Raw genomic sequence first — 27,597 nt, 5'->3', positions numbered from 1 at the left:
AAACTGTAAATTGGGGCCATTGATTTGAACATTAGGTATAATTTGTGAATTTGGAGATTCGGTAAAATCTTGGAAATTTGGACCACTAATAAAGTAGAATATTATTTGTGTTGTTTGACTATAAATCTAAACCATTTGTTAAGTAGAATATTGTATAAAATGTTTGGCATGTATATACTTATCTTGTATGAAATGTTTGACATATATACTTATTGAATTCTAAAGATCGTATTGTATGGTGAATAAATATAGTTAATAAAATTTATGAATGTTTTGCTCTCTACTTTTTTATGAGGCGAGAAGGATAAATTCGAACTTGGAATCTATTGTTGTGTTTAGATTTAAACTCTTAGAATCATAGAAAAGAAAATTACAATTAGGTATTTGTATTGATTGTCTTAAAAGAATCATTATATTTATTTAATTTCTCTAAGTATAACAAATTATAAATTGATTGCTTAGCATAAGCTCGATTAATGGTTAATTAATTCGATATGAGACCCCTCTCCCATTTATTAGAAAATGTAAATTTGGCTTTAGAAACACTGCTAAGTATAATCAATAGTTTGGTTAAATTTGGTTTATCATTATTATTTTTTTATTGCCGTTCCAATAATTTTTTATTATGCGGTAACTTTGTCATTTGCACTCGTGGAAGTTGTGTTTTAAGATTTTTGGAAAGCGTTTGGGGGCGAGAACTCTCCATGGAGTCACTTGTCAGCTGGCGAATCCAACATGCTCTTTTATTTTACAAAATTGATTATTTACCCAAGTGTTTCACTTTCACCACATTGACAGTGACACCACCCACCCCCAAAAGAAAAGGAAAAAGAAAAAGAAAAAGAAAATTACTGTTTTCATTTCACCACAAAAAGAAAAGTAAATAATAAACAAAGAGGTACACGTACATACATACATGCTGTGTTCGGTTGGTGAAGAGAAGGAGGAGAAGTGCTGGTTGACCCTTGTTCTGGTTACATATTTTCTGGGACAAAAATGTCCCCAAGCTCCCTTTATTTATGTGGTTCTGCTTGTGCTGTGTGTTTTTTCACCTTGTCGAGGAAAAGAATAATTCAATGCAATGCAAATCATGTGCAGACAAGACAAGATGCAGTTTTGTAGTTTGTAACCAACTTGAGTTTAGACAAATACATTGTACATATATTATGATCAGATATCATTCCTGATTCATATCATATGTGACTCCTGTGATTCGTTCGTCCAAAGTCCAAACTGACAATATAACAGTTAACGTACACGAAGCTATCTATAACAGAACAACAGATTTATGAACAATGATCCTGTTCCTGTTCCTGTTGGAATTAATTATTAAGGTAAACATAAATAAATCCAAGGGATGATATTATTATCAGTAACAAGTATCAATTAAAGGCATAAAGTTAAGCAACAGAAAATAGATAAGATCATTAACAGCAGCCAACAATTAATTATGTTTATATTTTTGTGTGGAATCCTTATCTTAGTTAGGCAATAGAATTGTAGCACAGACAGCACGCGCCTGGCTGAGTAATCTGATAATCAAATCAATAATTATAATTGGGTCCTACACTACAGGGTTGGGTTGGGAGGAGAAGGATGCATTTCTTCTCTGTATAATAGTTGCAGGAGAAAGAAAGGTTTGGTTTTTGTTGGAATATACTCGTTGCTAATCATGAAAGAATATGCTTGGATTGGATTTGTGCCCTTTAAATTTCACTATCCAATGTCACTCAGATCAGATTGCAACAACATATTATTCATTTAATAGGATGAGATATCTTAAGAATTATGCAATGGGAATATTAATACTCACTCTTTCTTTATTTTCTGTCTTATTTTATATTTTATTTTCCTTTTTCTCTCCAAGTACATACAGATATCATATACAGTTGATTATGCAACAAGTGGATCAAAATTTCAATTCCCCTCAGATTCATATTAATATGAGGGGGATTTACTTGGGAGCTCCTTCAAACTGATCTCGCAGCAACTCGTACTTCCTAAGCTCGGCCATGGAGAGAGAGGGAGAAAGCTCCCCTAACACCTAACACGTTAGGACAAGGCAGTCAGGCCATAATCTGGAAACAGGATTTAGACCCATGCTTTATACTGTAAAACACACAACTATTCATAATTTCCCTCAAAGGTAGTGGAGAAAACAATTGCCATACCTTGACAAAATCATCATACTCAACAATAACAGAGTCGGATTGGTCATCCATGCAAGAAGCATCTGAACCTGAACTCAAAGCCTACGCACGAAACCAACCGTCAGTCGATACAGGAGCATTCCTTATCTACCTAAGTATTATGAACAAAATTTCTACCTTGTGAATAATCAAGTGTCAATAAGAAAAGTCCAGGACATTGTTGAGAATACAAAGTCCTAAACTGGTTCTCTATGCTTTCTATCTCAGCATAAACTCAGTTTCTTAATTGTCTTTGGGTTGGATACTCCCAACTTTAACAGAAATAAAACATGTAATTTGCAGTGATAATCAGACTATACAGTCAACTACTATTAAGACCCCAAATCAATGCACTTCCGCTGTCAACTGTCATTTAACACCCCAAATAACAGATAACATGTACTAATAGTTTTAGTTTATCAGAACCAAAGATCCAGTTTTTGGGTTGACTTGACTCACCTTGCGCTTTGCTGCATTAAACCAAGCGTCTGCACACAAGGCATACATGTCTGCACCAGTGAAGTTCGGGGGACATCTCTTTGCTATTGAGTAAAGTGGTACATCTTCATGTAGTTTAAACTTTCGGGTAAGTGCTTTGAGGACCCTAGAAGAGATGAAGAAATGCAAACAAGGTAAAAAAAAGTATCATCACACTAATGTCATATGCATGATCTGTTTCTTTATTTTTGGAAGAGAGAATTTATTTACTCATGAAGTATGGATTATAAAAGAATGAAATCGAAATTACGAGAATACTAACCGCTCTCTGTAAGATGCATCAGAGTTAACTCCAACATAAAGCAGCTTATCAAATCGTCCAGGCCGTAGAAGAGCTGGGTCAATTAAATCTGGTCTGTTACTTGCTCCAATTATAAACAAGTCCTAAAATAAACAAAAAGAAACATGAGTTTAGTTTCTTTATCAGGACAATAGTATCAAAACGAAAAGGCAGGTATATTAGATAGAACAAATGACCTGTGTTGAATCGTTTAGGCCGTCAATCTCTGCCAGCATCTAGCAAAACAGAAAACTTGTCTCATTAAGAAAACATCATGGAACTAAAGAAAATATTCTGTGGAAGGCATAAAAAAAACAGGAGACTTCACCTGAGAAACCACTCTGTCCATAACACCCCCAGAATCACCAGAGGCACCCCGTGCTGGAGCAAGAGAATCAAGTTCGTCAAAAAATATAACACATGGGCGTGCTGATCTGGCCTGCAAAGTATGTGCAATTTCACTTATTGTGAGTTAAATTGGATGTTCTGAAATTAAAGTATATAACCAATACCATAAGCTTCTTCCATTGAAGGGATACTGATCGTAGTGGAATGTTTTACCTTCTGGAAAATGTCTCTAACATTTTTTTCTGACTCTCCTATGTACATATTGATTAGTTCAGGTCCTTTTACGCTGAGAAAGTTCAGGGAACACTCGGTTGCAACAGCTTTTGCCAATAAAGTCTGAGGTTTGAAGTAAGCAAAACAAAGGCGGTCAAAACCCATAAGGTAAGTGAGAGGGAAAACTGAGAAGTCCTCAAAACAGTTTCACAGTAACTTACTTTCCCAGTTCCGGGTGGCCCGTATAACAGAACACCGGAACGCTTCCGTAAACCAGATGAAAACAAGTCCTTGTGCAGAAGAGGTAACTACAAATACAACAAAAAATAACTGAGTACAATAAAAGAGCCTTCCAACTGCCAACTACTGGAATCTTGCTAATGGACAACAGGTAAAAAGGACATCGCTCTCTCTCTCTCTCTCTCTCTCTCTCTCTCTCTCTGTGCCAGAACTCTGGCCCTCTCAAATTCAGTGTCATTGCCTTTAAAGGAAGACGTGTTAAAATTAAAATTAAAAATAAAATAAAATTTGGAATTTAATAAAACATAAAGTGTTATAGAGTTATATGTATCTAAAGATGAACATACAAAGGGCTTAGAGGTACAAAGAGAACCTACCTGAACAGTATCCAGAATTGATTTCTTCACATCCTCAAGACCGCCAACATCTTCCCATTTCACATTAGGGACCTATAGGAAAAATGACTTGAAAATTCCTTTTATATACATCATAAATGTTACATAAGATTACTAATTTCCTGCTTGCTGATTTTAGCAGTAAAGCTCTTTAGCAAGGATATAATATTGTAGCGAAGTTAGTCTTGTCTCTGAATTACCTTTGGAGTACCCAGGGCTGATGCATTCCTTTTCTTTGAGCGCTCCAATGCCTTAGTCAAGTTTTCTTTCCCCAGAACCTGAGGTGCAACTTCGGAGGACTTACTGTCCGGTCCCATTTCAGCTCTGAGAGATCCATCCGATTCCTCTGAGTTAACAGTGTCAATTGGAACATTGCCTCTGGGAATCAAATTTGCACCAGCATCAGCAATCAAAGCATGAATATCTCTAGGCATGAAACCAGATGTCTGCCCAACTATATCCTTTATAAAATCCTCTGAACCAGTCTGCAAAAAACAACAATCTGATCCATCAAAGTCACCAGTTATGATCAGAAAAAACTACAATTAATACCAAGTAGAGTATTCCTAAGTAGAAGATCTTATAACAACTTATCTGGACAAGATTAACTTCAGTTTCTATAAAGGGTATACGACTTGTTGCTTTATGGATTTCAAAATTCACATAAAGCTTTGAATTCAAAAGTGATACAGATAGATAGCTTTGACAATTGATAACACTGCCTCAGGACTTCAAATAAAGAAATGCTACCAAAGACACACTTGAGTAATCTCAATGCTTGGTGCACCCATGATAAGCTTTTCCCATGTAATAGAAGGTGATGAATCATCAATTGAACTAGTGGGGGCTGTTAGAATAAAAATATTGTTGGTCACATCCTAACAGTTAAAGCTTTGAGAAATAATGGGAAACCGAAAAAGTACTCATGGAATTATAAAAAGAGATCCTGAGTTTGAATCCCTGAAATTGGAACCCTCTCAACATAAGTTTCACAGTGTTGAGTTCTAGTGCTGGAGAGATGCTCACATGTGAGCAGAGTGTCAGAATCATAATTATTCACCTACATCCTAGTGTCCTAAGCTTTTAGGAATAGCTTATGCATCACGGTTATCTTTCTATAAAAACCACACACAAAAGGTACAGAGAAACAACACATCTGTTCACATACATTAGAAAGGAGTTCAGAGGCCGTTTGCAGGGACTGTGACACCATTTTAACCCTTTGTTCTTCAGTCAAAGGACCCATACTTATTTCATGGCTAAAGCAACGTCTAATAGTTGGTGGTAGACCTTCAGAACTGTCAGCAGCTGCAACTAACAGCACCCGATGCCTACCTATCTTCCCAGCATCCTGCACATGCTCCATTATAAATTGGGTTATTAAGATTAAAAATAACATACAAAAGAGTTAAAGATTAAGACACGCACACATGCATAAGAAAGAGGGACAGGAGCACTAGAAGTTCATTATTCAACTACTGATCATTCGTGAGAATATATTACTAGGTTATCTAAGTATCCATAAACCAAGATATGTGGCACTAAAACATTTGCATCTTACCATATCACCATTCCATTTTCCTTCAGAATCAATATCTCCATCATCAGAAATTGGCTCAGTAAATTCCCTGATAAGTGATGCAACTTCATACGTGATGCCAACTTGATCATTGGGTGAACCTTCGTGAGAGGCCAAATTCCGGAAAACGTCAAAATGACGGAGAAGAAGTATTGTAGGCGAGTATCTGATAGAAAAATTGGCACAAGGAAAAAAAAAAAAGAGGGAACGATAAATAAGGAAAATAAAGTACAATAATATTAGTATATTTCCAGATGTAACTGAGATATTTCTCCCATCAAATGACAGAATGGTTGAGGGACAAAACAAGGATAGAATAGCATAGACCGGTTTCTCACATAAGTTGGAATAAATGATGGATAGATAATTAGTGAAACAGAATTAACAATAATAATAGTAACATAAACATTTAACAAGGATGCATAGAACTGTGGCTGACTTGTCAAGTATAAATAAGAGTACTACAGCAAAGTGACTAACAAATTTTGCAACAACTAAACACTTTACTGGTTCACCTTTGAGCTGTATTCAAGGTTTGAGCTAGTGCAATGGACATCTTTTTTTCAGATGATGCCACTAGATTATGACAACTATATTCAACTACATGGAGGCCCAATCGACGAGCAATATATCTAATAACCGTTCTCTTCCCACATCCTGCAGCAAGCACTGAATCAGTACCCAACAACACCACACACATGTGCACATGAAAAACATATCTTAACCAAAACAAGCAGTTTTTCGTAACCATCATTTTTCATAACTGGTAACAGGTTTAAAGAACATTGCATATGGTTACCAATTAGCAAACTTGCTAGAAACCTTGTCAACTTAAAAAATCAATGCCACCATCAAAATCAAACTGCAAAAGAAAAAACCAAACATACCTGCCAATCCGTACAATAGAACAGAAACTCTGAACTTTGAAGATAGTGCTGAGGGGCAGAGAGGTGGCATAAGTACGGAAGCCAATATTTTCACTGTGTCCCCTTGCAAAGGTGCAAAACCTTGTTGTCCAGCAATCAACAAATCTGGAGGAACAGAAGAAGAGACACTTCCTCCAAGCACGAGGGCCGTTTGAGAGCAATTAACTCGAAGAATGGGTTCGTCTGAAGGTTCCATAGCCACAACCTTGCAATATAAATTTACATTGTGATTGGACTTGGTACACTATAACATGTGTTGAGTATAAAAGTAACCAGAGAACAACATTGAGATTTCTTTTTTAATAGGAAGAACAATACAGAGAAGTTACCTTGAAATAGATGTTGTCGCTTCCATCTTGCGATCTTTGGTTGCAAGGAATGCACATCATTGACTTGCAATTCCAATTTATACAAATGCTGAAAATATCACCTCTTGCTAGATACCTATCAACTCCAAAGTAGTTCTGTAATGCCAAATCTATCATTTCTTGACGATCTTCGTAATCAACGGAAGAATTTCCTTTAAGAGAGTCAAGTGTACCACATTCCGGTATCTTCACGAATGAAGCTCTCAAGTGTGAAGCATATCTCGGCAATTGAGGATGAGGTTCCAACAGTAATCCAACTACGGAAGCCTCAATGCCTTTCCCACTCACCTCATCATCCACTCTAACTCCAAAATAAGATGCCAGAGTCTCTTCCCCTCTATGAACGAGTGATTTCAAGCACAATGTGTGCAAGTCAAGGTTAAATGCTAACAGAGGCGATATATAGGCAACTTCCCGGTTTAATGACATATGGTCATTTTCAGGGAAAGTATAAGATGGCAAAATAAGCATTGTGTGAGAAACTTGGGACAAGGATGGTTCAACGTCTGCGGCGCAGTCATGGCTGTTCGGAGGATCCAGAACAATGGCCTGAGCGGTTCTTTGTATGTTTGTCTCGACATTCTTTACAACCACCTTGTGTATTGAAAATCCAGCCAAACCAGAGAAAGAAAAAAACATAGAATACTTGGTATCAGTTACTAGCTCATAGTTTGCATTATAATCTCAAGGCCAAAGATTCTAAAGCAATTAACGAAATTCAGTTGTCTTAAAAAGCAAAAAATGGATAACTTAAGTCTTTAATTGCGTAATTTAATTTGAGTTCAAGTGAAAATTCTTGTCCCTTCAGTCATTTTCCCGGCAACCAAACAAAAGCAGGAAACTTTAAGGGAAAGGAAAACACAGAGTATATGAATGAGCATCGGAATAAGTACCAACGAGCCTGAGGTGATGGAGAGCCTTTTGAGGACAGAAGTGGAAAGCCCGACCAAAGCAGAGTCGTCGAAAGAAGCCAATTTGGGGCTTGAAATAGCCGTTTTGTCCTTAGAAATTCGGAGAATTCCAGGCGGCAACTGCAAGCTAGTCGACGCGTCATCGACATCGTGGACTCGGTGGTCTTCACTCGGTCGCGACAAACTCAGTACGGAATTGATTAGCGTTTTGGTGGAAGTGAGTACCAGAGGCTTCCTCCTCCTCCCCACCATTATAGAATGGAATTCTATGCAGACAAATATTTACATATTATACACACAGAGAGTGCGAGAGAAGAGATGAGACTGACTGAAATGTAAATAGCACAAATCGATGAAGGAGCTTATTGCAAGTTGGTCTGCCTTCTGCTTCTGCAACGGCTTCAATTCAACGTACGTAAGCAGTGTTTTTGGGCTAGAATCTGGATGGACGGACTTGCAACTTGGGCTTGTACCAATACTACTAAACTCTTGGGTCCAACACAAATCTTGAAAGAATGTGTATGAGTCAAACCCCACGCATAACTTTCCCAAATTGTCTCATTCAACTTGATATTTTATAATTTTTTTAAAAAAACACTCACGTATGATACTTTTGAAAAACTTCATGTTGTACTTTCGAATGAAAAAATTGTAACACACTAAATCAGAACTGCTTAATGAGGTTTTTTTCGTCTCCAAATAGGCTCTCAAAGTGTTTTGGTATTAAGACACATAAAATGCACATAAATATATAACCTCATCTTTCAATCGGTTGGCGAAAGAAAATCGAAAACTAGACAACATGATTCAAGATTTGAAAGGTTGGTATTTTTTTCAAACGTAAATGTTTGTTTTGTTTTCAAACTATACAAAAAGTTATGGCAAGAGGTGATCTATCTGCAGAAGATGAAATTGCAGACTCTGACTTTGTCGAGGTGACCAGGTAGTTTCTCGTTATGGCTAAAAAAAGCAATTATAAAAAGAATCCATAGCCATGATCACCTGAGAATTTCAACTATATAATTACAATATTGATCAGTTGAGCACAATACTTTCATCGTTTCCATTAATTTCGTATCCTTTTTGCAATCAGTGACTTGACTTGCAATTCCAATTGAGCCCAACATACAATCTTGAAATCAGAACTTTGTGTATGTAATAAAAATTCCAGGGAAATTAGCAAAGAGAAAAGAAAATAAATTTTCCATGTAAAGCTGCGTGGTTTTCAAGCCAATAGAAAACCACACGCGAAAAACAAAGAGGAAGAAATATGGAGATGCGGGGTATCGATCCCCGTACCTCTCGCATGCTAAGCGAGCGCTCTACCATCTGAGCTACATCCCCACGCTTGTCTGAAGTGTCACCGTTATCATATTTATTTGTTTGAGATTGACGCCCCTATGTAGAACAAAATGGAAGTTCCACCATTTTACTTCGCCGTTGATGACAAGCTCAATGACAATGAAAAACTATAATTATAACACTAAAATCAAATTAATTGTTAAAGAGAAACGCTAAATTTGTTTTCTTGATTGATGATGAATCTTGATTTGAAACTATTACAATCAATCATATATGTCGTGGATATCCACTTTCCCCTGGTACACATTGGACAACTGAGGTACTTGGTCGAGATATCTGATCACAAACCTCTCCAAGAAGGGCTTCTCCGCAGGACAAAGCACACTGGCCAAACTCAAATTTTCTTCAACCATCAATCCTTTCGAAAACAGAACTTTTACAACCGAACACCTTGGGATGATTCTCCTCTCCAAACTCAAACTCACGACCGTTGGATATTTTGCAATGCTTGCTGGGGGCCATCCCATCTTGTTTACCAAGAATTCCATTGTTTCCATGATCTTCTTCTCTGACTTGGTCATGCACAAAGGGTTCAATTTGAAAGCAGAGAGAATGTCATCCTCAGACCAACCCCACTTCCTATAAGCCTCTGAATTTCTGCTCCATATTGTCTTCTTCCCAGACAATACGCGTATGGCAGACACAAAGCTCGATTTCATTGGCTCAAATCCCAGTTCTTTGACCTCGCCCACAATCTCACTGAACAACTCATGCTTTTTCATCAAGATATTCGGAGAATGAGCTAGCAACAGAGCAATGCCAGAGGAGGGCATTCCCAATTCTCTCAACAGCTCAATATTGGGCACGACGTTCTTGGATAGATTTTCCAGGAAAATCCATGGCTTGTTCTTCAAAACCTTCATGACCTTGTCCTCAGAGAGCAGCAAGCTCTTGAGATAGTTATAAGCGGGTATAATCTGGTTTTGCAAGCTTATCTTCAAAAGGGCCGGATCATAACTCAGAGTTCGGGCAAGATCCATCCTTGATATCCCTGTGGAGCAGAAAAACTCAAGCTTGGGCAGAAGGGTTTTCTCGGCATCGGCCATGAGAACTAGTGGGTGTCTCTTTACAAGCTTTGAGATGTCGGCGTTGGAGAATTCATGGTTTCTCAAAAGGGCCAGAACGGCGTCTGCTTTCTCTAAAGATCGCAGCTTTACCTTCTGGGCTACTTGAATGGCTGATTCCGGCGACAACCCACATGAGTTTACGAGGTAAGAGACTGTATAATCATCTTGCTCTGCTGAGATTTTGGTCGTGACGGGTCTGCAGAATGATAGATTTTGAAGAGGAAAGTGTGAATCTGCTACGGCAAACCTTTCGACTGCGAGCAGGTTTTTGCAAGATAAACAAGAGAATATTGGGTGTGCGGATCTGAGGCTCTTGAGAATGTAGAGCGCTGCCATGCTTTGGATGAATTGATGGATGAAGATGATCGATTTTGATGTTTAATTCAAGTCACTCTCTAGGGTTTCGTCGTTATCAAACTGAAAGCTATCGGTAGAGCATTAGGCATAAGCTGGGCGCTTTTGCGAGGCCCAGAAGGACAGGTCACAGGTTAAGCCTTCTCCTACAATATTAGAGACACGAAAACTAGTTTTAAGACAAATTTCTTTTAATTCTAATATATTTTTAGAGTTCCTGCATTATCACTTATACAAAAGTAAGTAAAAAACAAGCAAATCCTTGACTTAACAGGCAAGATAAAAGCTCTGCTCAAGTATTAATGTGGTAGTCCGATGAGCATTGCAACTTTTTTTCCTTTCTTTGATAAATAGAGCTAAGAAAATTTTGCATTTTACACAACTTATTCTATAAACTTCAACTTTCCTCCTCACCTATTCACAATCACAATATTCAACCGTGACCAGAGACCAACAAAACCAAAAGATAAAAAAATAAATAAGTTCAAACACCATCTTGGATCTTCCTTCCACGCCCTACACACCCACACCCATTAGTATCGAGCAACATGACAGAATCTGTCTCGACTCCATATGAACATACTACTGCACTGTCCCAAAGGAGACGAAAGTCATGCTAAATACACAAGTATCCTTCGTTGATATCCTACTCCAATTACATTCATGCAGATGAGGATGATTGCTGGGAGAGCAAAGCCACGAGGGATCTGGGGTCATTTACAGGAGCACTGCAAGCAAAGTTTTGGCACACAAGAGCAACCACTTTGTCGGCAGCAAAATGATTCTTTGCCATGAGGGCGATGTTGCTATTGTTGCCTTCCCAAAATTGCAACTCTTCGGAATTAGTTGGATCCATGTGAATAACCTGCCATTTGGTTGCATCATGAAAGTAATATTATTTTTGGAAATCGCAAGAGACTTGGATACAAGAGTATGAAAAGATGAACTTGTGAATTCAGACATAAAAACCCCAAACTCACTGTTTTGTTGATGTCATATGATGCATGAGCAGCGGCAAGCATGTTCTCAAACTCTACAGAATGCTTATGGCCAACCAAGACAACTTGCTTTCGGGAAGGAACAGTGAGCATGTCTGCTGCACAACACATTAAAGGTACCGCCATAGCCATGTCTTTTAATCTTGTCTCGAAAACTGCCTGATGAAGCAGAGAATAAGCAAGTGAGCAGCAGATGAGACATTCCCCAGATAACTTATAAAAACTTAATTTTTGGTTAAGCAACTCGAACCAGAACATGCTCTGCATCCCTCCTGTAATGATCAGACCTGTTGCCAGCTACCATGGATGCCAATCTTACAAGATTGATCACAGAAACTGAGTTTCCAGAGGGCTCTGCCCCATCATGATCTTCCTTCACACGAAGGAGAATATTGGGGTCTTCTCCTGGTGTATTAAAATATCCACCTCCCTCTCTATCAAGAAATAATTCATCCTGGAAAAATCTCAAGTAAACTAGCATCAAAACAAAGAACAAAGTGGAAAGCTACACAACTTGGAAATGGCAGATATCAGTTCTTGCCTGGGTGTCTTGCAGCTCAGTTGCCCAAACTAGCCAGTTGGTTTGACCACCAAATTCGTAAAGATCCAACAACCCCGAAATAAGAAATGCGTAATCATCTAGAAACCCAGGCGCTTTAGATGGGCCATTCCTAAAGCTGTGTTGTAGTTGATGTGTTTGCTCATTGTAAAGGTGTCTCCTGATAAAAGATGCAGCCCTGTCTGCAACTTGAATGTACTCCTTTGGCTGATAATTTTGGATGTAATAAACCACAATGGTCAGTAAAATATGAATAATGGAAATTAATTAATAAATTGTATGTGCCACATACAACATTGTCACCTCCTGTGTTAAATCATTAAACCTAACAGCTGCTTATCCGATGAACAAACGGTTATGAGTACAAGACCACTCAATCCACTATGGTATTAAAGCTTTCAAGCACAAGCCTATTCGTGGAGGAATTTAAAATGTCTGCCACAGTCAACATGACAGCCACAACTACAGAACCTTCTCCTCCACAACTCAAGCTACTTGTAAAAGGATAAGAAAAAACAGTACACAAATCATAAGCTACCCACAGATGAACTCAAAGATGGTATAAACTTACATCAGAGCCGACAACAGGAAAGTTGAATTTGATCCCCTCAGGTTCATTCTTGAGAATTTTAGAAGCCCTTGCAAAAGCTGAGATAGCCAGTCCATTCCACGAAACAATTACCTAGAAGGAACCTAATCTATCAAATTGTGCTTGAAATAAGAGAAAAACCAAAACTGTATGAGGTTGTTTCTTCCATAATCTTATTCATTGTGTAAAGAGAGAACACCTTATCATCCAAATGTGGTCTTGGTCGGGTACACCTTACTTCAAAAAGCTTTTGCCTGCTCTGGCCCAGAATATCAAGGTATTTCTCAACAGGTATTGCAAATTTTGATGCCATTTCAGAAGAGTCTTTTCTCTCAATGAATACATTCTTTCCCTTGAATTCATTGTGAGGATCACTCATTGTAGAAAGGTCGCAGTTCCCTGAAGGTTTTATATAATAGTGGCTCTTAAAAAGAGTTGCATCCTTTCCTAGAATGTCTTCAACCTAGTGGCAATAACCAGTTTAACATTAGGGGAGACAAAGAATAGAGTAACTAATGACCATAAAATGTTGCTGATATCTGATACTTAGTGTTCTCTACTTCAAGATCCACAGGGAACTTGAAAAATTAGAATTAACACCAATCAAATGAGTCAATTTAAGGTTGAGACACTGAGAAACCTCTTGACTAGTCCAAACATAGAAGGCTCCTTCCTTTTTTCTTGTCGCACCTTCAGATTCAGCACTGTCAGCATCTTCTGCTGAATATATTTCACCTTCCGGTCCAATCATGTCTCTCCGTAGATAATCAAGAATATCCCGAGCAATATATGAATAGAAGACATCTTTGGTAATAGAAAAGGCATCTAAATAAACATTGGCAAGCTGCCCCTGATCATACAGCATCTTCTCAAAGTGGGGGACTGCAATAAAACACTACTGCTTCAACAATTTGTTGCAGAAACAACCAAGAAAAAGAAAGAGGAGAGGAGTTGGGGCCCGCGCATGGTAGCTATAAAGTGTATAATGGTATAAGACATAGGCATTTGACTGAATAAACAGTTCACTATATGAGGACATCTTATCAGTTAATAAACACCGACTATTGACGGAAAAGACTTCTTAAAAAAAACTGACCATGCCAGCACTCATCAACGCTATATCTGTGGAAGCCACCTCCAATATGATCGTGGACACCCCCTCTTGCCATGCATTGCAAGGTAAAGAAAACCATTTCCCGACCTTCTTTTGCCTCACCCAACTTTCCAGCTTCCTCTAACTTTTTTGAGTTATAAAGCATGAGCTGAACCTCAACTGGTCTAGGAAACTTTGGGGCAGATCCAAACCCACCAAACTTTGAATCATAGCTTCCAGAAAGCTATAAACACATTGAAGCAGGAGGATCAGGATAAACAAATATATATCTCGATCAAGCATCAACAGCCACAAACCAATGCAAATACATAATAGCTATGTTCTCTTGCAACTAGAGAACCAGTAATGTTTGAGTTATGTTTTGACCCCAAATTTTCAATGCATACTTCTATTCTGAAAAGTAGTGACGTTTTTTTTTTCTCCTTCTGGAATGACCTTATTTAAAAGAAAAAATAAAGGAAGGAGGGAGGGTTAGCAAACTGTTTACTCGCAACACAAAAAACTCAAAAGTAGGCATACCATGGACGAGATAAACATAGGAAAGTTCCCAATGTAAAGATACATACTTGCTCAGCACATAGACGCAATGCATGTTGTGGAAGCCCATCCGGCAACTTATTAGAACTCGCACTTGCTGACAATGCTTCTGATAGCTGTTCAATTGCAAATGCTCCACTTTTAACAAGCATATCCCTCTTACTATCCCAAGCTTCTTTCACCTTTCTAAAACAGAAGATACAATAAAATGAGAGTGGAGGCCAAAATTAAACAATAGCAATAAGTGTGCAGGTAACATGCAGAGTCCAACTCAACAGAGACCACCGTCTCCTCACCTAAGTATAGTCTTAAATCCTGGTCTTCCAAACTTATCATCTGGGGGAAAGTAAGTTCCACCCATCAAAGGTTTCAAATCAGGTGAAAGAAAGACACTCAGCGGCCAACCTCCACCACCATACAGAGCCTGTACATAGGTCATGTATACCTGTAAGAATGAAGAAAACAACAAAGAAAGAGTTCTTAGCACATCACGACACCAGTATAACTGGTGAAAATTTATTGTTCTATTTTTAAAAAAGTACTTATTTCCAAACTAGAACCACTGATGCCAAAAATGTATGCACTGGATTCAAATGCATACTCAACATTTTTTTCTTCTTCTTTAGATTTGGGCTAGGAAAGATTTCAACCCAAAACAAAGTCTAGCTCAATGTATTACCTTAATAAAACATCTCTACCTGTAAGTAAATACAGGATTCAGAAGCGCTTTACTAAGGTACTAAACCTCACAGAGGTCACCTTCAATATAGTTGAACAAATAGCATAACAACTTGAGACATAAAGAAACTAAAAGTGAAAAGAAGGAAGGTCATATGTTAGAGAGCTTTGGAAAGCCTGGCTAATAACTTTTCTTCGAAGTAATGATGGTAACTTAAATAGCATAACAACTTGAGACATAAAGAAACTAAAAGTGAAAAGACGGCAGGTCATATGTTAGAGAGCTTTGGAAAGCCTGGCTAATAACTTTTCTTCGAAGTAATGATGGTAACTTCAAAGGTTTATTACTTTGTATCATTCACCTTATCTACATCTGGTCTTTCCTCCCGATCCACCTGCAGTATTGATACGTTAGATAAATTTAACACAGAATGACAAAACCAAAAATAAGGTTTTAAAAAAAAGTTCATTTTTTTCTTTCCGAGAACTGATATAACTAAAATATTAGAAAGAGGAAATTGAACTCACGAACTACAGAACGTACATCCTGTGAGGCTAACAAATTAGACTCACCTTGATACTAACAAACCAATCATTCAGCAATTTGGCAACGCCTTCATCCTCAAAAGACTCGACCTCCATAACATGGCACCTTATTGACAGTTAAACACCAACTAGTTAGTTCATCTCATTCAATTATCACCTTGATATTAACCAGTAGATTAATCAACTTTCAAGATTGGATGAGAAATCTCACCAATGACATGTGCTGTATCCGACTTTGCATATACAATCAACGCATTTGCAATGAGCAATCGATCATATGAATCACATATCAGTTGACTACCAAAGAAAACAAAACATGGGTAGTTTAACGCTAGAATAAAATTACTTGATACGAAGATGGGCACATCTCTCTTCCGAGCTTCGGCGAAAGCTTCTTCACCCCATGGATACCAATCAACCTAGTTAAAGTAGTCAACTTGCCCCAGTCAGGTCACAGAGCAAATCAAGAAAAAACTAAAATTAACTAAAGCGAGGCGATTCGGAGAGAATTGAGAATCAAACACACACCGGGTTGTGGGCATGTTGAAGAAGATACGGACTGTGCTCAGCAGCGAGGCGGTTGGTGTGCTTGTGAGACTGCGAAGCTGGGTTGGAAGTCTGTTCAGCCATGGCGAGAAGCTTGGAAGCGTAAACGGGTCGACGGAAAATGAGGGAGGAAAGTGCGGGAAAATGAGCAGGGGAAATATGTTGGGTTGTTGTTGAGGAAGGCAATAGTTTGGTTGGGTGAGAGAGGAAGCGATGGAGAGAGGAAGAGAAGGCAAGCCTTTTCAGCATAGAATTGTGAAGAAGCAGAGAAGAAGAAGAGAAGCTTGGCGGTGGGGATGAAGACGGTTTAAAAAGAGGAATTGCTGAAGGTGGTGGTGCCATGTGTGGAGAGAGGTGAGGAGGAGGCAGAGAGGGCCATGTGGAGCTTGGGCTTGTTTGACGGGTGGAGCATAGCAGAGTTAACTGTTGCACGAATGAACTGGTGGCCCAGCTTTCATGCCTCTGGATTGTGGTAAGTGGAAGTGGTAACTAATATTAGTAACACTTAATTATGTTTTTTATTTATTTACGACAGACTAATACCCTCACAAAGCTATACCATTGCGACAAATATATATTATCAATCGAATCAGAGACATACTCCAAAGACAAATACCACTAATTAGTCAGTTTAATTTTGTTCACTACACTTAATCCACCCTCAATTATATCTCAAAAGAAGACAAAATATATATATATATACAAAAAACCACCGGTTATTGCAATTTCCACGTCAGCATGATGACCCATTCAGGATTCTACGTGGGTTCTACCTCCAGACAATCCCGCGACACGAGTTCACCTGAGCAACAATAGAAGTGAAAACAAGAATTGGGCCCATCCAGCAGGAGGGACCCATGGAAAGAACTTTGGTTCGTAAGGGCTTGGGCCATACGCAAACCCAGTTGTTTACCTGGATTGTTTTCTAAGATCAATGACCAAAATAAGCAATTTGATCTTGCAGCTAAAAAAAGTTTTTGCAATGTCAACTCTGTCCTGGAATTAATCCAATGTGAAAATTATAAACATGGAAATTTGATCTGTACATATAAGCTCTGGATATAACGGAATACAAAAATTCCAGATTCAAATTGGACCTCTGTCAACAATAAATTAAAAATAAAATTTTAAAAAAATGCCTGTCCAGGATAATCATATAGGAGGACCGCCCCATTTTGAACAATTTTTTTTTCCAGCAAAGATTTCCTGATTATCCAGTCCGGCGGTATAGATATCACAGAAGGCTACAAATTAGCCAGCTGGAGCTCCTACAGATTCGGCGAGTTCTTCCAGGAGTTCCTGCTGTTCCAGGGAAGTACAAGCCTGCAGGAAAATGGGTAATGGCAATCGTATTGTTACAAAACCAGCATATAAGTCCATACCTATAATAACACTTACTAGGAAAAGGGCATGTCTTAGAAGAGGATGCTGTGGAAACCATACCTGAACTGCGTTCTCTATATCACCACCAAGAAAAGAGGTGAGCTCATAGTTCGTCTTTAACCGGTGGTCAGTCACTCTATTGTCCTAATTCAATAAACAAAAAGAGTCCCTAACTTTCAGAAACATAACCCAATCTTACGAAAGAACAAAATGAAAACTTGCAAGTAAGCTCACAGACAAAATTGTTGGACACTAGTATCAGATTGGTTAGCATAAGTGCTAATAGCTATATATACATATTGGGCCCTCTACACCTATGAGCTAAAGCTTTTGAATTGAATAGTTCAATGAAAATCGCAATTCCTTAAGCAGCACCCTAGCCAGTCAAATTTAACTATCACACGATCAATCGTTAATCAACCTCGCTTGGAAACTTCCAAGGTGAAAATTTTGAAAACTATGGCATGAAAATATAACCAAACTAAACTCCAATTTTTTCAGTACCTTAAAGTTGTATGTCCGAATCTTTTCTGCACGAGAACCAGTACCAACCTGCATTTTAGAAATATAAACATCACAATGTTTAGTCCAGTGCCTAAAACCATAATCTAGAGCTCCCATGTCCATACCCTAATCTCAAAGAATAGCATACATGTGACGGCAAATATTCACACCAGAGAAATTGCAATCTCACATGCCTCTTAATTATTCTCTAAGCTAAAAGATACCTGTGATTTCCGTTGATTCCTAATCAACTCTTGCTGCTCTCTCAATTTTATCTTATACCTGCAACAATGTCATTGATCATCATACGGACCGAAGAAAAATTGTGCACAAACAAGAGCATTATGTGTAAACCGGCTGATTGCTTGCATCTCAGTGGCTGTAACAAAAATCTTATCCAAAAACCAAAACATTACATAAAAGGTAACAATAAATATACCAATCAGACTACAAAATTGAGGACATCTAAAACATGGTGAAATCAGTACTCACAATTTTGCTCGCAGCAACTGAAAGGCACGATGCTTGTTCTGGAGTTGAGACCTTTCTTCACTACAAAAGATGCGGATGCCCGTTGGTTTATGGACAAGATCAACAGCTGTCTCCACCTTATTGACATTCTGCCCTGCATGATAATCACGCATGAGACTTAACACACGCGGAATCCTGTTCCGAAGAGTGAGGCGTGGAAAATTAAGTCAATTGAGAAAATTATATTATTTGCACATTAATACCTCCAGCACCCCCAGACCTTGCTGTTGTCAGTTCAATATCTTTTGGGTCAATAACCACCTCAACTTCATCCGCCTATATTAAGGAATTGAACAAGCACAAATAAGTCAAGAAACAGAAATGCTTGATCATAAAGATTCCACAAAAGATTACAGTGCAAGTAAATATAAGCTACCTCTGGCATGATTGCAACAGTTGCAGTGGAAGTATGCACACGACCCTGCGTTTCTGTTTGAGGAACACGTTGAACCCGGTGAACACCAGATTCATATTTTAATTTGCTGTATACACGTTTTCCTTTTATCTCCATCACATAGGTCTTGAATCCTCCTTTTTCAGCCTGAAAGAGTGCAAGAAATCTGTGTTAGTCATGTCAACAGCAACAGGATATACCTCTAAAAATGTCAGTGAGACATACCTCTGAGCTTGAAACTGCGCTGTACCTCCAATTATTCCTCTCACTGTACTTCTCATACATACGAACCTTGATATGAAAAAACAGAAAAGAAAAAGAAAATGCAGAAGCATCAAGGTATGCTCAGACGCGACTTGAGAAGAAGGATTTCATACTGCAAGAAATATCTTTTTGGCCAATGAGGCTTTTCATTTAAAAAGAAAACATGAAAAGAAAAGAAACATTGCACAGGCACATCAATAAGAGATACAAAAACATGTACTTTGTTTTGTAACCTAACCCATGAATACAGTATGAATTTTCTTTTTTTAAACTAATTTTTCTGTTGTATGCAACTCAAAAATAATGGGACATTCTTTACATTTTAAAGGACAAAATAAACATATACCTACAAGATCACCTGCCCAGATTCCAGCTTCATCACCACCAGTACCAGCCCTTACTGCAGCAAGGGAAAATACTGCTTTTTAGTCCTAATGAAATGGAAAGACAACCTCCAGCATTGCAAACGATTAACAAAGCACTCAATAAAGATGATCTATGTCCACTGGGAACAATATATATGTGGGAGGAACAGTTTCGGTCAAAGCTAATCACTCATTCCACCTCCTCCGCATATATATTGTTCCAATGTTTGCATATCTCTTCCTAAAACGGAGAGAACATTTTACATTGTTAAAAATCATGTCGTCCGCAAGCAATCAAATATAACAATTTATTTAAAGGGCAAGTATGAGATTACCTTCAAGCATTATATTTCTTAAATCAAGAGGGTCACTAGGAAGGAGTAGCATCTGTTAGCATAAAATGGAACGTTATCCCAATGGATATTTCAGAATATGGCAAAGGAAAAACATTATATACGAGAAACAACAATCATAGATCAAAGTAGTCAAGAATACCAATTTGCTATCAAAAGAACCAGAGAATATAAATAAATAAATAACTCCATTATGCATGTAAAAGTACCTTGAGCTTCCCTTCCAGTTCTTTGATTTGATTGGATAAAGATTCAATTTCATAAGATATCATCTCTGCCATATCCTCATCATTGCCAGCATCTTTTGCTAAAGCTGATATATCGATTAAGGGGGGGAAAAATCAGAATGAATGTTAGTGAATACCTCCAGAATTTTCAAAAGAAATGTTTTACACAGGCATACAAGTTAGAGTAAACCTTTTGTCTCTTGTAACTGCTTCTCGCAGCCTTTGTAATTCTTATAGATTGTCACAACCTGACCAAAGAAAACAAAGGCAAAATATTGTCAGTGAAAACCTGAAATGAAATTCAAGAAGAACATACGAGTAAAACCTGGCAGGAGAAGTAGCAAAGATAAACTGCATCACCTCGTCGAGCTCAGCCACGGACTGTGCCAGCTTCTGGTATTCACTAGGATTTGACACGACATCTGGATCAGCCAGCTTAACCTGCAATTTTATTTTATTTTATTAAGTACACTCAAATGTAGAGAAAACAACAGCAATAACTAACCGTGCAGCAGCATAGTACAATACTCTATACTGAAGAACCAATTAAACCCAATTTATGCTGGTCTTTCTTAATCCTTTGTTTGATGGCATGGTCCAGAAATGCCGTAATGGTACTAGGTCTTAGATTTAAATCATTCGAGAGAAAGTCTGGAGTTATCGCCTATTGCATAAAAAAGAGGGCGGAGGAGGAACCATAAAATTTTGAGTCAAAGTTTCATGCCAGAGTTCTCTGAAATGGCCCTCAATTGCAATCACTGCCATAAAAAATTTAATGACCAAAATGCCATATTCCCAACCTTCCCAAACCATTCAAATTCTCCACCAGACAAATCCATAAACCCCTGCCTAAAACCCTAACCCATATACTTAGATAGTAATTCAAAAGCTCACAAACACACACAGAGAAGGAGAATACTCGATAAAACAAAACATTATAATTTATATTAGTGTGAGAATCATACCGATAACTCTTTCCACGTCTTCTCGGCAGAATCCAGCTTTGTAATCAAATAGGGCTCCTACAATTTCACAAAACAACACAAGAAAGTGAGTCCTACAGCATCTGTTTGTTTCTCGGGAAAACTATTTCCATCACTAAATAAATACAATTACAGAAAGGAAGTTAAAAACTGTGAATTATTTTATTATTATTTTGTGATGTACGAACCGCCATGCAAATGAGTCTAGGAGCTCTTGGAAGAGGTTTATTAAAGGCCAGGGAACTCCGCGAATGGTCGTGGAAACGGTGTCGTAATGGAAATGCAAGTAATCGCGCGGGTGTGGTGGAGCTCGTACTCATTGCAGCCATGGAAGTAGGAGGACAGCGAAAAGGCGCGCTCCAGTCGAAGTGGTAGGAAAAGAAAATTGGTTTGGTTTTTTTTCAAGTTATGGATGGGGTAACCGGGAAGGAACGAACACGTGGTGTTTGGAAAAGATAAAGTTCCCTTTCCAAGTCTTGTTTGGTTACTGGGATATCCTATCCGAATCGCGGAATAAGGTTGTGATTGGAAGCAACTACAACTAGCTTCTTTGGTGGAAAACGAAAAATTGCCAAGAGGAGACTCTTGTTAACTTGCTACTTCTGATCACATGCTAAAATACAATTCTCTCATATAAATTAAGTAAATTAGAGGCATACGATAAGGTGCTTGTACCTAGTTAAGCTAATAGCATTTGCAAGGTTTGATTTCTCATTCTCCCAATATCATTTATATTTAACTAACAATAAAACTATAATAAGTAAACAATGTTTAAAAATTTATTCACTTCTCTCTCCTAAACCTAAGCCCCTCTCTCTCTAAAAATCCTCATAGAGTTGTTTTCTCTTTAAGGGGGGAGGAAGTCACTATTCTTCCTCCCCTCTTCCCTTTTCTCTTCCTTCCTCTTTTCTCCCCTCATTTTCAGAGACAAAATATTTTTCCTGTTTATCTTCATTTTGTTATGATTTTCCTCCCACCATCGTAGGCGGCTGCGTCTCTGCATCGAATCTCCACCACCATCTTTTTTGTGGTTTTTTTATGTTCGCAATAAGTTACAGAGACTCTTTGGGTTCTCATTTTGTGAGAGCTTTTTATCTCTCATTTGTAAGAGTTTTATTTATATTGTTATGACTTTGTTTTTTCAAGCTTTAATTTTATTCTGAGTCTGCAATCTTAGTTGAGATGTCTATACCAGAGTTTATTCGATCATGCATGATCGTTAGTGGAAGCGCATCAAATTGTCTTAATTTTGATGTTAGATCGCTCCGTTACTATAATGACCTTTTGTGACTAGTGACTTTTTTGGTTGTATTATGAATGAAATTCTAAAATTTCTATATATAAAAAAACAATGAATACGTCATCCATCTCGCTTCATTATTTCTTTTTTATATGCATTATTTTATAATATTTATGTAGTTATGGGTACGTAAGCGTCATAACTACATAGTAGACAATATGCTAACATCCAAACGGTCTTCAACCAACAAGATAAATAAGGTCTATCACTTCTAAAGTAAGAAGAAAGGGTATAAAAGCAAATTGTTGATAAACTGAGGCCTTTACTAAAGAAAAGTACATATCTCGTATTAATGCGCGTCGCGCTTCTTTTTCAATGACTCGGCTTGGCTTGATATACGAATCGGTAGCGCATAACATTATGTAAAGTTGCTTATATACGAGATGTATTTAATTCATTCACCGCCTACCTAAATTGAAGGAGAATATGATTCGTTTGATTAATGCAATGACTTTTCCTTAACTCCCTATTTGCTTTTTTATCACATGATCATTTTTTCACCATACATGAATTTGACAATGTTGATTCAAAACAATTGATAGACACATAGCAAAGTTATAGTTGCCTATGTAAGCCATGAACAAATGTGCAAGGGTCATAATACATTGTAGCCTTTGATTCTTCATCAATAGAAGAGGAATAATTCAAATTTATAATATTTTTTTTAACATTAAGAAGAAAAATATCACGGAATGTATTATTTATTTATATCCTAACAAATAAGCTCATAAAATTTGGGTGTATAAATTTGGTAAGAACAGTTGTTGCAACTTGCAAGAATATAAGGCAATCAAAGCATTTTATAATTGAATGTGCACCGCCTTGACCAACAAAATAGGAGAACAAATGTGCACCGCAGCCCCCAATAATTTAGATGCGATCGATGCCGATGGAGCGAGCCGTTAATCTTGTCGTACATTCTTAAGCTAGATTTTAGCGCCGATTTGGTTTTTTTTTTGTAGAGAGAGAGCAACAACATTCATTAGTTGAGAATCTAAACTTCCGACCACACGCCGTACGGTACAACGCAAAACTCGTATTTTTGTCCGAGACCAGCTGAGTCGGAGTAAAAGTGGCTCCATTCGTGCACGGCTGGCTGAGAGACCAGCAAAAAACAAGCCAATCAGAAGCCTCTCTCACTCCAATTACCGAAATGACAGTTTCGTCCACCACAACGAAGTCCCAATTTGTCACATCCCACGTCTGCACCACAAGGGCTGCTTCGTAATTTCAAAGGCCCAGCGTCGGTTCCAAAACGAAGCTTACTCTTTCCAGGTGTGCTTATTTTGGCCGGTACGGAAACACAGTCCAAGTGTTAAAAAAAAAAAACAAAAAGAAAAAAACCCAAAACAAAAAGAGGGAAAAAAAGAGAGAGAGGGAGAGAGAGAGAGTGTGTGTTTTGTGTGTGTGACGCCAAAAAGGCCAATACCAGACCGTACGGATACGGTCTCTTTAGAGAGAGAGAGAGAGAGAGAGAGAGAGAGAGGAGAGAGAAAGCATTAAGCTCTTCTCCACTACTGTGAAACCGTCTCCGTTTTCTCTCCTCTTTGGTTTCACACCATCTCCATTCGATCGAGCTCTGTGATCATTCTAGAAGGGTTGTGAAATCTTGTACAGCCTTCCTTTTTTACCCTTCCCATAGTCCCTACAGTTGCTGCAAGTGTACAGAGACCCCAGACGACACCCTTTTTTGATGGAGTTATACGGTCGAAACCCCGCCAGAAATGGGTCTAACCAAGAGTGGAGTCCGGGGGCCGGCGAGACTGGCCTCGAAGGTATTACTTTACTTGCGCTTAGCCTTTCCAATTTGCGTTCGTTTTGAGTTCGATTTGGGCAATTTAGTACCCTGGGTTTTCTAGGGTTTTGTATTGTTATGGTAATGTGGGGGTGTGATTGGGGTTTTGTTGTGATTTTTGATTGAATTGTAGAACAAATGTGGCAATTGGGGCTGACGAGCAGCGAATCGTACCCGGAGCGACCCGGCGTTCCCAACTGTGTCTACTACATGCGGACCGGCTTCTGTGGATACGGTATTCGGTGCCGTTACAACCATCCTCGTGATCGTGCTGCGGTAAATCCTTGTTCATTGTAAATTTGCATTGCAATCAGTTAATGAGCATTTTCGATACTGCTTTAATGTGGGTTTTGAATCTTGATATGTGAATGAGTCTTAAGCTTTCAGTGATAGGTGACTGCATCAGGAAATATAGGTTGTTTTGAATTTTCATAAGTTTGAGTGTTTTGGCGCTCATAGCTTGTTGTCCCTTTGCCCGAAACTAGATGATTGTTTGTTTGCTGAGAAAGAGGGGGAAAAGAAAATGGGGAAATTTTTGGAATGGCATGTTTATTGGGTTTTATACCTAGTGAAGTACAGTCTATAATTGATGAAAATAGTATTTGTGTTTTGGGCTCAGTGGAGTGGGCGATTTTGCTTGAGCGACTAACAATAAAAACTCATTTTCTTTGCTTGGATTTTACCAATAACTGAATAGTCTTATTGGAGAATTTTGTTTTCTTTTATTTATGATTTTGGTTTGATGCTGCACATAGGTTGTGGCAGCTGTAAGAGCTACAGGGGACTACCCAGAGCGAGTGGGAGAACCTATATGTCAGGTATGCAGTTGTTTTTGTGATCTATTGTAATTTGTAGCATGAAATGCAATGTAGATCTGGAAACTTTGCTGCAATTTTGTTCTGCTGTTTATTTAATTATTTGAGCTTTGAACTTCAGTATGCAATTATGGCATTTGTTTGTTTAATGTGCAGTATTATTTAAAGACTGGGACCTGTAAATTTGGTGCGTCCTGCAAGTTCCACCATCCAAAACATGGAGGTGGATCCCTGAGCCGAGCTCCCCTGAATATTTATGGATTACCATTACGACCGGTTTGAATTTCCTCTCTCTGCCTCTCATCCCCACATGTGTGTGTAGAATTTTGAGAAACTTGTGGTATAAATTCCTTACAATTTGTGTTACACAACAGGGCGAGAATGAATGCTCCTACTATTTGAAAACGGGGCAATGCAAATTTGGCATAACCTGTAAATTCCATCACCCACAACCTGCTGGAACAACAATCCCGGCTTCTGCACCTCAGTTTTATCCATCGGTGCAGTCTCCTTCTGTTCCTATGGCAGAGCAGTTTGGGGGGGCATCCACCGGTTTGAGGGTGCCTAGGCCTCCACTATTACCTGGTTCATATGTGCAAGGGGCTTATGGTCCCGTCTTGATTCCTCCAGGAGTTGTTCCTATTCAGGGTTGGAGTTATTCGGTATGATAAAACATATTTAGGTTTGAAATATGATTCGAATTCATCTCTTTACGTAATTGGTTTACTTGGTGCAGGCACCTCTTAGCCCTGTACTGTCTCCCGGAGCCCAACCCACAGTTGGAGCAACTTCTTTATATGGAGTGACACAGTTATCTTCTCCAACACATGGACTTGCAAGACCTTATACCTCCGTACCCTCTGCTGTTGGTCCTTCTAGCAGCAGCCCGAGTGAACAAGTTTTCCCAGAGAGGCCTGGCGAACCTGAATGCCAGTACTATCTGAAAACTGGGGACTGTAAATATGGACCATCTTGTAGGTATCATCATCCTCGGGATAGGGTCATACCAAGGACAAATTGTCTCCTTAGTCCAATTGGTCTTCCACTTCGTCCGGTATGCAAAGTTGTTTTCTGTTTATTCTTTTGAATCTTTAATTTTTTAAATTTCCACTATTGAAAGTTATTGAATACTTGCTGACTTGGTTATCCAATTTTATATTCTCTTCTTACTCTTGTTTAAACAGTAAGTTTGTTGTAAAAGGTAGGTGTAACATTTAGAATCATACATAGTTGACTTCCTTTGTACAACCATATTCATACAATTGAGTAGCCGAGACAGGCTGTCTTGCTATGTGTTGTCTTTTTTTCTTCCTTAAAGTAGAATAGGTTATGTAAAAAGGTTTTGATTTTAGAGGGTTCTGCAGTTTTACTTAGGGGTGTTCGTTTTCCTTGTTCTCTTTAGCAGTCTTCTTTTATAAATGATTTATTTTGTACGGTAATCTTTGCGATTGTGTTCTGATGTAGTTTATGCTCATTTTTGGATTAATCTGATTGGTAATTGGTGTAATTTTAATGTAATATTCTTCTTTCATTAATTACCTTGTTTCAGATCTGTTCTTCCTTTTCATTCCCTTGCTTTTTTGATCCTCTAGGGTATTACTCATTCCTATTCAGATTTCTTTAATGTTGGTATACAGTGCTGAAAATGTTATTGTGATTTTGTTTCAGACTTTTTATGTTTAATTCATTTCATAATGTGAAAAACAGGGAGTGCAACCTTGTACATTCTACCTGCAAAATGGTCACTGCAAGTTTGGATCTACGTGCAAGTTCGATCATCCAATAGGGACCATGAGGTACAATCCCTCAGCTTCATCTCTGGTTGATATGCCTGTTACTCCATACCCAGTTGGGTCTTTGCTGGCTACCCTGGCTCCTTCATCCTCGTCAACTGACCTTCGGCCGGAATTAATTTCAACTTCCAAAAAAGATACTTATTCAACTAGAGTGCCTTCTTCTGGGAACACCTCAAGCAGTTCAGTTGGATTGATTTTTTCTCAGAGTGGATCGGTTTCACTATCTGATGTGCAACACACCAGTCAGACTTCTGTCCCTTTAAGCAGTAGCAGAAGCACGAGACAAGGTGGTGAGGTTCGTCGTTCAAGTTAAACGAAATACCCAAAAGTGACTCTTTCATTATCTCCGGAGGGGTGCGGTTTCACCAACATCCTCGTTTTGTTTATATAGAAGTCAGTTAAGTAAATGTGTAATGGTCAATTGTGCAAAGGTTTCACATTTCTCAGTTATGGTCGGTCGTATCAACCAAATCTGTTTTTCCCACAGTAGTAGGACAGACGACAGACATTGTTGATGCTTGTGTCATCTATATACAGCAATCGATATAAATCCCAAATAAGCTGCAATGCTCAAATTCCTTCCATATCTA

The 27,597-nt window shown here is 38.4% G+C and overlaps 5 protein-coding genes and 1 non-coding gene across 6 annotated transcripts; 1 reads left to right on the top strand and 5 right to left on the bottom strand.

Moving 5' to 3' along the window:
* On the bottom strand, nucleotides 1,674–8,524 carry LOC18766732 (peroxisome biogenesis protein 6). The gene is made up of 16 exons (XM_007201155.2): nucleotides 7,930–8,524; nucleotides 6,998–7,630; nucleotides 6,630–6,873; nucleotides 6,258–6,399; nucleotides 5,725–5,908; nucleotides 5,332–5,514; nucleotides 4,364–4,648; nucleotides 4,146–4,217; nucleotides 3,750–3,836; nucleotides 3,529–3,651; nucleotides 3,296–3,406; nucleotides 3,165–3,203; nucleotides 2,950–3,071; nucleotides 2,649–2,793; nucleotides 2,172–2,252; nucleotides 1,674–2,044 (listed from the first exon to the last, which is right to left on the bottom strand). The coding sequence occupies exons 1-16, from the start codon at nucleotides 8,197–8,199 to the stop codon at nucleotides 1,955–1,957; spliced, it is 2,811 nt and encodes a 936-aa protein (XP_007201217.1). The 5' UTR covers nucleotides 8,200–8,524; the 3' UTR covers nucleotides 1,674–1,954.
* Nucleotides 9,219–9,291, bottom strand: TRNAA-AGC. Its single transcript has one exon. It is a non-coding gene; the product is annotated as a tRNA-Ala (tRNA).
* LOC18767973 (transcription termination factor MTERF15, mitochondrial) lies at nucleotides 9,449–10,947 on the bottom strand. The gene has a single exon (XM_020570133.1). The coding sequence runs from the start codon at nucleotides 10,710–10,712 to the stop codon at nucleotides 9,513–9,515; it is 1,200 nt and encodes a 399-aa protein (XP_020425722.1). The 5' UTR covers nucleotides 10,713–10,947; the 3' UTR covers nucleotides 9,449–9,512.
* LOC18766457 (spermatogenesis-associated protein 20) lies at nucleotides 11,049–16,829 on the bottom strand. The gene is made up of 15 exons (XM_007199598.2): nucleotides 16,280–16,829; nucleotides 16,098–16,170; nucleotides 15,963–15,984; nucleotides 15,779–15,857; nucleotides 15,568–15,600; nucleotides 14,824–14,972; nucleotides 14,557–14,713; nucleotides 13,973–14,213; nucleotides 13,517–13,758; nucleotides 13,076–13,339; nucleotides 12,859–12,969; nucleotides 12,270–12,494; nucleotides 11,979–12,182; nucleotides 11,711–11,887; nucleotides 11,049–11,595 (listed from the first exon to the last, which is right to left on the bottom strand). The coding sequence occupies exons 1-15, from the start codon at nucleotides 16,637–16,639 to the stop codon at nucleotides 11,392–11,394; spliced, it is 2,541 nt and encodes an 846-aa protein (XP_007199660.1). The 5' UTR covers nucleotides 16,640–16,829; the 3' UTR covers nucleotides 11,049–11,391.
* On the bottom strand, nucleotides 17,260–21,745 carry LOC18767487 (peptide chain release factor APG3, chloroplastic). Its single transcript, XM_007201490.2, has 15 exons — nucleotides 21,490–21,745; nucleotides 21,284–21,340; nucleotides 20,679–20,759; nucleotides 20,509–20,566; nucleotides 20,301–20,404; nucleotides 20,074–20,125; nucleotides 19,724–19,773; nucleotides 19,335–19,400; nucleotides 19,092–19,256; nucleotides 18,919–18,991; nucleotides 18,677–18,809; nucleotides 18,409–18,466; nucleotides 18,185–18,232; nucleotides 17,741–17,824; nucleotides 17,260–17,620 (listed from the first exon to the last, which is right to left on the bottom strand). The coding sequence occupies exons 1-15, from the start codon at nucleotides 21,628–21,630 to the stop codon at nucleotides 17,549–17,551; spliced, it is 1,242 nt and encodes a 413-aa protein (XP_007201552.1). The 5' UTR covers nucleotides 21,631–21,745; the 3' UTR covers nucleotides 17,260–17,548.
* LOC18766705 (zinc finger CCCH domain-containing protein 32) lies at nucleotides 23,712–27,597 on the top strand. The gene is made up of 7 exons (XM_007200935.2): nucleotides 23,712–24,376; nucleotides 24,530–24,672; nucleotides 25,152–25,214; nucleotides 25,368–25,487; nucleotides 25,586–25,873; nucleotides 25,948–26,265; nucleotides 26,919–27,597. The coding sequence occupies exons 1-7, from the start codon at nucleotides 24,295–24,297 to the stop codon at nucleotides 27,318–27,320; spliced, it is 1,416 nt and encodes a 471-aa protein (XP_007200997.1). The 5' UTR covers nucleotides 23,712–24,294; the 3' UTR covers nucleotides 27,321–27,597.

The sequence above is a fragment of the Prunus persica genome, chromosome G8 (assembly GCF_000346465.2).
Source record: "Prunus persica cultivar Lovell chromosome G8, Prunus_persica_NCBIv2, whole genome shotgun sequence".
Classification (NCBI taxonomy): domain Eukaryota; kingdom Viridiplantae; phylum Streptophyta; class Magnoliopsida; order Rosales; family Rosaceae; genus Prunus; species Prunus persica.
This window is presented reverse-complemented; position numbering and strand designations above follow the sequence as displayed.

Coding starts and splice junctions, on each gene's coding strand:
- LOC18766732 (XM_007201155.2), bottom strand. CDS start 8,199: ATGGTGGGGAGGAGGAGGAAGCCTCTGGTACTCACTTCCACCAAAACG. Junction 7,631..7,929: donor CCATCACCTCAGGCTCGTTG/GTACTTATTCCG, acceptor TCAATACACAAG/GTGGTTGTAAAGAATGTCGA. Junction 2,794..2,949: donor GATGCATCTTACAGAGAGCG/GTTAGTATTCTC, acceptor CATCTCTTCTAG/GGTCCTCAAAGCACTTACCC.
- LOC18767973 (XM_020570133.1), bottom strand. CDS start 10,712: ATGGCAGCGCTCTACATTCTCAAGAGCCTCAGATCCGCACACCCAATA.
- LOC18766457 (XM_007199598.2), bottom strand. CDS start 16,639: ATGGCACCACCACCTTCAGCAATTCCTCTTTTTAAACCGTCTTCATCC. Junction 15,601..15,778: donor ATTGGTTTGTTAGTATCAAG/GTGAGTCTAATT, acceptor TCAATACTGCAG/GTGGATCGGGAGGAAAGACC. Junction 14,714..14,823: donor GGATTTAAGACTATACTTAG/GTGAGGAGACGG, acceptor CTTCTGTTTTAG/AAAGGTGAAAGAAGCTTGGG.
- LOC18767487 (XM_007201490.2), bottom strand. CDS start 21,630: ATGGCTGCAATGAGTACGAGCTCCACCACACCCGCGCGATTACTTGCA. Junction 20,126..20,300: donor AACTGGAAGGGAAGCTCAAG/GTACTTTTACAT, acceptor TTATGCTAACAG/ATGCTACTCCTTCCTAGTGA. Junction 17,621..17,740: donor ATATAGAGAACGCAGTTCAG/GTATGGTTTCCA, acceptor ATTTTCCTGCAG/GCTTGTACTTCCCTGGAACA.
- LOC18766705 (XM_007200935.2), top strand. CDS start 24,295: ATGGAGTTATACGGTCGAAACCCCGCCAGAAATGGGTCTAACCAAGAG. Junction 24,377..24,529: donor CGGCGAGACTGGCCTCGAAG/GTATTACTTTAC, acceptor ATTGAATTGTAG/AACAAATGTGGCAATTGGGG. Junction 25,874..25,947: donor TTCAGGGTTGGAGTTATTCG/GTATGATAAAAC, acceptor TACTTGGTGCAG/GCACCTCTTAGCCCTGTACT.